Source organism: Crocodylus porosus, unplaced genomic scaffold, assembly GCF_001723895.1.
Source record: "Crocodylus porosus isolate Cpor-Errol unplaced genomic scaffold, CroPor_comp1, whole genome shotgun sequence".
In the NCBI taxonomy this organism is placed as follows: Eukaryota; Metazoa; Chordata; order Crocodylia; family Crocodylidae; genus Crocodylus; species Crocodylus porosus.
In genome coordinates, this window is record NW_017728911.1 from 42,132,365 (window position 1) to 42,140,543 (window position 8,179).

An 8,179-nucleotide genomic window follows, 5' to 3' on the forward strand; every position below is an offset into this window, starting at 1 on the left:
CATCTCTGCCTTGGCCCTCCTGACTGCCCCCCTACATCCTCGGGCGACTGTAACATAGTCCTTCTTGGTGATGACCCCATCCCTCCATTGGGTGTATGCCTCCCTTTTAGCAAGGAGACATTCCCGGATAGAATAGAAGTAGGGTCGGAGAGGACCTGAGCAGATCGTCTAGTCTGGCCCCCTGCCCTGGGTAGGAATGAACATAGGACTCCTATGATCCCTACTAAGTTTAAGCTCAAATCACCCTATCTAGGTAATTACCCAGGGTAGGAGGCAGCACCACTTCCCTTGGGTGCTGGTTCCAGATCCTGGCCGCCCTGACTGTGAAGTAGCGCCTCCTGATGTCTAGCCTGAACTTAATTTCAGTTAGCTTTACTGATAGTGTCCTCGCATTGGCGGCCCATGTTCATTTTGGAATCGATAATGACTCCAAGATCCTTTTCTGCCACTGTGCTTTCAAGAAAGGAGTTCCCTGGGCTATAGGCATGCTGCTGGTTCTTACTGCCCAACTGCAGTACTCTGCACTTGTCAGTGTTGAATCCCATCCTATTCACGTTTGTCCACCCCGTACCCTGTCCAGGTCCAGCTGTATCCTGTCCCTCCCTTCTAGCATGCCCACCTCGCCCCAAATCTTAGTATCATCAGTGAATTTAAACAGGGTGCTTTTAACCCCCTCATCCAAATCACTGATAAAGAAATTGAACAGTACGAGCCTGAGGACTGAGCCCTGGAGGACTCCACTGGCCACATCCCTCCAGGTCAAAAATGACCCATCCACCACCACGCTCTGAGTGCAGCCCCCTAGTCAGTTCTTTTGGCCGAATCCTCCAGTTTGTCTAGATCACTCTGAATCCTAGCCCTACCATTCAGCATATCTACTACACCCCACGGCAAACTTGCTGAGGGTGCAATTCATCCCATCTCCCAGGTCATTGCTGAAGATACTGAACAGGACAGGCCCCAGGACCGACCCCTGGGGCACTCCACTTGATACCAGCTGACAAGTAGACAGTGAGTCATTGATAACTACCGTCTGAGGTTGAGGATCCAGCTAGTTTTCTATCCACCTTACAGTCCATTCATCCAACCCTGTACTTCCTTAGCTTGCTTGCAGGAATGTTCCGGGAGACCATATCAAAAGCCTTGCTGAAGTCAAAATATACTTACTTACAGTGAATTCATTCTGCCAGTCTTTTACCTAATTGCTGAGTTTTATCAGATGCTTTGGGAATTCGTAAGTTAAATTGTTTCATATGTTAATGGTCTTCACCTTTGTCATTTCCACACAGCTTTCAGATTGCTTAAAAAATACCTTGAATGCTAAACCTTGCACTATTTGCTGGGGCACCTCCCTGTTTACCTCCTTTCACCCTCTGGAAATGTTGGTAGATTCCTGCTCTTGGCTTTCTGTCTCTTAATACTTTTTTGTTGTTGTTGTTAGTAGGATTTTTCTTCTCACTTTGTGTTTTTAAATTTTCTTATTGGTCTTTTGTAGCAAATGATGTGAAAAAGCCTTTTGAAGTTCTGCTTGCCAGTTTTCCTTCATTTGCCACGTTAGCTTTCTGAGGCAAGTGGGAGTTCTGTTAATTTAGGGATTATTAAATTATCAAGATCTTTCAATTGCCTATTATTTCTCCAGATTCTTTTAAGTCTTTCATTCTTGATAGTGTTTGCCATGCGGACTGGTCGGCCTTCCTTGTACTGAAATCTAAGACACAGTACTGGAGCCTTTTATCCTCCGTGTGGTCTTGGGCCCCATTCCCCACCCATTAGTAGGTTCCCTTTTTCTCAGTGCTCTTTCTGTCTGTAATCTGGTTAAAAAATATTTATTAGAAATTAAAGAAACAGAGGAAGTATAATTATGTTTTCATTATAATGGTATTGAACATTTTCAGAGATGGTCAATGAGCCACTTGGGTTCTTTCTTCAGACACGGGAACCTGAAAGTTCAGTGTTCAGTGGCTCTGAAGCACAGCGGAGTGCATTTCCCTACCGTGGTGACACAGCATCATTTGTGCTTCTGCGGTTCAGGGTGTTTGGTGCAGTAGGCATGGACCTCCCAGTTCCCTAGTCTCAAAAGTGACCTTGGACTTGGGTTGTGTGCATTTCCTTGCTCCGTTTCCATTTTGTCTTTTAAATGTTGCGCAGAAGCAAGAGCTGTAAAAAATTGAACTATCCGGTGTGAATGTTCAGAACAAGGAGTGTTCCATGGGAACAAAATAGGTTGCTCTACCTGTTAGAACTGTCTAAACAGCTGCTTTGCCAGGGTAGCAGCTTGAAGGTAATAACAAGGAATATTCAGTCTAAGGGAAGCCGGTGCTTCTGCGCCCAACTTGCAGTCAGTCTGTTTCTTTCCAGCAGATTGTAGACTAGCTACGAGAAATCCTTTGCATACTACTTTGCATAATTAAGAAACAGTTTAACCAGATTAAAAAAGGGATTGGGCAGATTCTTGGAGGAAAGGTGCATCAGTAGCTATTGAGTGCAGGAGTTAAGGGCATGGCCTTTGAATTAGAACTTCCTAGACCTTAAATCCTGGAGACTGCAAGTGGGAGAGGAACTGTGGAAAAAAACCCCCTAGTTTTACCCTGTTCACTCTCCCTTTTAGTATCTGCTCTTTGCCCCTGTGTGACACAGGAAAGTGGGCAAGAGGGACCTACAGTCTGACCCAGTAAATGATTCTTGTGTTCTTAAATTGGCTTTGTTTGGGCATGGATTGAGTCATGTGATGCTTGCCCATAAACTAAATGTTAACCCAACACACTCAGTTTTGTCTTGCAATTGCAGTTTCAGTGTAACTATCCGTAGACCACGGCTTCTCTTAGTGAACTGAGAATCACATAGATAAACTGGACAGAGTGGAATGAAAGTAAAATATCTGTGAACAGTCATGCTCCTGTAAGATACTCTGTTATTACAGATGTGACCCCAAAGTCCATCATCCTCCACCCCTGAATATGCAGTCACAGTTACTTTTCCTCACTGTGTGGCCCAGTGTTTGGTGTCGAACACTGAATCCCTGCATGCAGGTAACTCGTTTTTCTGTGTATTACGGAAGTTTCTTTAGGAATTCTGGCCATTAATGAAGCAGTGGACCATGGTGATGTTAGCCAAACCCTCAGTGCCCTGCGCTCACCTGACGTTGGGCTTTATGGAGTCACTCCAGAGTGTGCTGAGACGTACCAGCGAGAGTTGGCAGAAGCGAAGAAGAAGAAAATGGCAGCAGGTGAATTATGGGAATCCTAAATGGAAAACTAGCTGAGAGACAACAGATTAAACGACATGAGGGAATGGAGAGCAGGGGCCAGAGAACTAAGTCTGTCTGAAATGGTGTATTTGATGTAGGGAAGCATTTATGTCGTTTGGGTGGAAGCATTGTATGGAAGACATGGGATATATTAATATAGGGGTGGGCAGTTATTTGGGCCTGAGGGCCACATAGGGAGCTGTCATGAGCTGTTGCACTGCCGGGGCTGGGGGCCAGGTGTCGAGCCGAGAGCCCTGATCTACTTCCAGCGCATCCCTGCCCAGTGGCGGGGTGTGAGGAGGGCATATGCATATATATGTGTGGGCGGGGGGCTGCCTGGGTGCTAAGTGCTAGAAGCCAGCCAGGGGTGAGGGCGGGTGTGGGGCACGTGCATCAGCATGGTGTTCAGCCTTGCCTGCTCCTGCCTGGAGCAGCCCCTGCCACACCTGGCCCCAGCCAGCATGCAGCTTCTGGTGGGGCTGTTCCTGGTGCAGCTGCAGCCAGCTGGGTGCTCCCTTGCTTCCCTCACCTCCAGCAAGGGCTCCTCCTGCTCCTGCCCCTGCCCCTGCCGCTGGTCTGACCAGGGAGGGGGAGCTTTGGCTGAGCAGCTCCTGCTCCAGCTGCCTTCCACCCACTCCACCCTCGTGCAGGTGGCTGCTCACTGCACAGGGCCAGTGGAGCGGGTGGAAGGTAGCTGGGAGCTAGAGCCAGAAGCTGAAGCAGGACCTGCCCCTCCCCAACACGTGCACACACCCACACCACTCTGCATGTGGGGTAGGAGGAGGAGCCACAGCTGCAGGCTAGGGAAGCAGAAGAGCACCCCACCTGCTGCAGCTGCACTGGGAACAGCTCTGCTGGAAGCTGCTTGCGTGCTGGTTGGGGCCTGGGCCAGCAGGCGCAGGCTGGAGCATGGCACGGGCTGCCCCAACAGGAGCGTGCGGGGCTTGGCCCCAGGCAGAGCTCTGCAGGGACAGCTGTGGGCTGTGCAGTCAGTTGGCCAGCCAGATCTGGCCTGAGGGCCATATTTTGCCCACCCCTGTGCTAGTATCATTCTGCTTAGCGCTTATTGGGCCATAGATGGAGTACCAAGCCCAGTCCGGGGACTGCCATTTTAAGAAGAATGTAGAAAAACTTTAGAGAATTCAGGAGCAAGCAGCAAAGGTGATAAAGGGATTGAAAAGCAAGCTGTATGTTTTAGTTGGGAGAAAAGTGATTGGGGCAGGATTGTGTATGTGGAAGGGGCAGGGGGTATTGAGATGCTGTCATAAAGCCTTGTTCTCCCATGGCAGAGGGGGTAGGATGCATGTAAGTTGATTAGTTGACCCCTCTTCACTTCTAGTACATATTAGGTTAGGTGGCAGTCATAGGAGTTCAGTGAAATCTCAAGGGAACATTATCTTTTGTTCATCTATTTGGAGGGAATAGACATTTACATATTTAAATAGTTGTTTTGACTTTCTAGTTTAATGTTGGCTGTTTGCTGGAAGGCTGTCTCTCTCCTTGAGCCTTACACTTCTGTTTCTTTTAGGGGACAATGCTAGTGAGTGGGTGAAGCACTGGGTGAGAGGCGGCTACCATTATTACCATAACCTGCGAAGCAGAGATGGAGCGTGGGATGAACCTTCAGGATTTGTACACAACAGCACACAGCTCTCCCGAGAGGAGATACAGGTAGGAGGATAAAATGTTCCCTTTTTTTGAAAAATAAGGTCCTTTAGGGTGTGGACAAGTGTACGTTTGTAGTGGCTTCAAAAGAGGAGGGGAGGCTGCTTCTGTAGGGTACAGCAGCTCTTGTGCTGTAACTGTTGCATTTCTGTGATGCTGTAGGGACCCCGATGAGCTAAATTGCCCCAACATTGACTCTGGATGGAGCATTTAGTGCTGCTGTGGGCTCATGCACTGCCACAGCTGCTGTTTGGTCCGAGCAGTAACAGCTCTCCCATCCCTTTGAAGCTACTACCTGGGTACCTTTGTCCATGCTCCTGGCTGCCCACATGGGCAGTTCTCCCTCACAGTGCTGGAACAGTTCATGCTAAAGTCAAAATGGACTGGCTGTAGCTGGCTGTGAGATGATGCTTATCTAAAAATAACCCAAACCCGATGCTTTGCTTGTTGTCTCCTCACTCTGTTCTGGTTTCCCTTTTGTAATTTGTACTGTGGCTTCCTCCTGCCCCACTGGATCCAGAGCACCATCTCTGGGGTTACTGCTGCTTACAACCGAGAGCAGCTCTGGCTGGCCAATGAGAGTCTGATCACCAAGCTGCAGGCTTGTTGTCGTGGATACCTTGTTCGGCAGGAATTCAACGCAAGATTGAGTTTCTTGAAGAAGCAAGTCCCCGCAATCACTTGCATCCAGGTAATGAAAGTCCCACATCTCTGCATGACTTCTTTTGCATCACTTCTACATGTGCTGGGATATGTGCTGGACTATTACTTCTTGCTTGTTAGGTGGAGGTAAGCTAAGGCCTAAATGTGTTCCTCATCCAAACAGTACATGCATTTCAAACAGTAAAATTGTACCTTTCACAGTAAATGATAATTGAACTCCTCTGACCCTCTGCCTCATCCATACCCCAGTGTCTGCAGCAAAATGTCTGCCTCAAGGTTAATAAAAATGAGCAGTTTCTCTTTCAAGTAGCTTCACATCCTCTTCCACAGGCCCCTTCAGGTGGAAACACCTTTCCTAACTCTGCCTGCTCAGTCACTTTTCTGTCTTCCTTCTAGAGGCCCATCTCTATCTACCACGAGACCCATAATAAAGTCCCTAATGATGGCAAATAGTGTAGCCTCAGTATTTAACAAGGGGTCAGAGGTGACCTTGGGGAAAGCTGAGCCACTCAGCAGAGGTGGGAATTGTAGATGCACCTTTTCTACCACCCTACAATGTAACCACTTTCTTTGATCTCAGTCTCAGTGGCGTGGCTACAAGCAGCGGAAGGCATACCAAGATCGCTTGGGGTATTTGCAAGCGCACAAGGACCAAGTAGTGAAGGTACGGCTTTCTGGGAAGCGTCTGCTGCTAAAGACATTGTAATTAGTGATGGAAAATAGCTTTTGGTCATAACCCTTCCTAGAGGCCAGGGCAGAGTTATTTTCTTCCATGGGTTATGTTTTGTTTCTAGTTCTTTGTCTAGTCACCTCTTAAGTTGCTGTAAAACTTCTTCCTCTTTCAATCTTATGGACTGTCTGGAAGTCTGTCCTTGTGTTTATCTTGAATTCTTGTCTAAATTTAATCCTGCTGTTCCTATTATACTCCCCCAACCCTTGCTTGCTGTCCTAAATATCTGCATCACTGATTCTCAGCCAGAGTGCTGTGGCACCCTGGGGTGCCTTGGGATTCTTTCAAGGATGCTATGGGATACTACACAGTGTTGTTAGCAGTTAGATGTGCAAACATGATTCACAGGATTAAACCCAAAGATTTCAGACAGGAACCCACAAGTCAGAAACATTCTGACCTGTTGTGGTCTTTCTGAGTTCTTTGCAACAGAAGACTTCTGCTGTTACTTTTCTGTAGTAAAAAAACCCAAACAACTGAAAATTAAAAGCTGACATTTTTTGAGGTGTGTCTTAAGTCTAATGAAGTTGAGAGCCACTGGTTCTTGGAATCCAGGCACTTCTGGGTTTGTAGAAAGTTGGATTTGTCTCCCTTCATTGCCGTCTGTAATCTAAGGCCTGTCTATGCCACCTGGAACAGCTGTTCCCAAACACGTGTAGACACGCTCTATGGAATCCCTCTGCAGCTGCTCTTAAGACCTGTCTCCAAAGCCTTAGTTGTGGCTGTTGGGTCTGACTGTGGAGCAGCCTCATCAAGTTTTGAGTGTCCAGGTGGAAGCAGGCTGTGCCAGCACCCTGTTGTAGACAAGCCCTTCACCAAAATGATTTTTTTTCTCAAGTTTTTCATAAGTCTGTCCTTTTGATCATTCCTACCGTGTTCCTCTAAACTCCTGGTGATTATTGTTCAGTATCTTTGTAGTAGTGAAATTCCTACAAGACCCTGTTGTGGAGTAAAGACTGTCTCTGACTGTTTTCTTTCCCATAGATTCAGTCAATGACCAGGATGTATCAAGCCAGAAAGCGGTACAGGAATCGGTTGCAGTATTTCAAAGACCATGTAAGATCCTTTCTCTGCTATACTAGTTAAATACAAATTTTCTGTATTTTTACAATGAATGAATTGATGTGCGATTTTTTTTTTTTTCCTCGTTCTAGATAAACGATGTTATAAAAATCCAGGCCTTCATCCGCGCAAATAAAGCACGAGATGACTACAAAACTCTCAGTAAGTATTGCCATGGGAATATACCTGTAGCAGCACAGTATTCTTAGCACACTGCTAACGTGCTTGGTTGCATCATGGACAGTTTGGAATAATGGTAGTGTGGGAAGTACATGAGGCCGAGGGAAATATTGATTCTACATATCACAGTTGCTACTAGAAGGTAGGATTCAGACTTTTTAATTAGTCTGAACACCCCACATTAGCCGAGATAAATATTGGTTTGACTGTTCTCATTTCTTGTCACATTTTGATCAAAAATAAGGTATTGCAAATGCTGTTGCATTTATTGCTTATTCCATCATATCCTTAGTCAGTGCTGAAAACCCACCTATGGTGGTGCTTCGAAAATTTGTTCACTTACTGGATCAGAGTGATCAGGATTTCCAAGAGGAGCTTGACCTTATGAAGCTGCGTGAGGAGGTTGTGACCCTAATCCGCTCCAATCAACAACTAGAAAATGATCTCAATCTCATGGACATCAAAATTGGGCTCCTTGTGAAAAACAAAATCACTTTGCAGGTATGAAGCAAGGGGAAAGCAAAGTACAGGCTTGAGCACATAGAGTAGCCAGTGCTGAGAAGAAAACCACAGACCTAAGTAACTATGCCAAGTAACTAAATCCTTGGATGATGGTGTCACCGTGAACGTAG

At 46.6% G+C, this 8,179-nt stretch overlaps 1 protein-coding gene across 1 annotated transcript in view; it reads left to right on the plus strand.

Annotated features, from left to right (window-relative positions):
• Positions 1–1,675: 1,675 nt before the first annotated feature.
• The window catches only part of IQGAP1 (IQ motif containing GTPase activating protein 1), a 49,974-nt gene continuing 43,470 nt past the window's right edge, over positions 1,676–8,179 (plus strand). Inside the window, exons 1-8 of the mRNA XM_019533199.1 lie at positions 1,676–1,685; positions 3,059–3,226; positions 4,776–4,918; positions 5,433–5,603; positions 6,156–6,239; positions 7,290–7,361; positions 7,460–7,529; positions 7,840–8,048. Coding sequence (XP_019388744.1) covers positions 1,676–1,685; positions 3,059–3,226; positions 4,776–4,918; positions 5,433–5,603; positions 6,156–6,239; positions 7,290–7,361; positions 7,460–7,529; positions 7,840–8,048 — 927 coding nt within the window. The remainder of the gene's footprint in view (positions 1,686–3,058; positions 3,227–4,775; positions 4,919–5,432; positions 5,604–6,155; positions 6,240–7,289; positions 7,362–7,459; positions 7,530–7,839; positions 8,049–8,179) is intronic.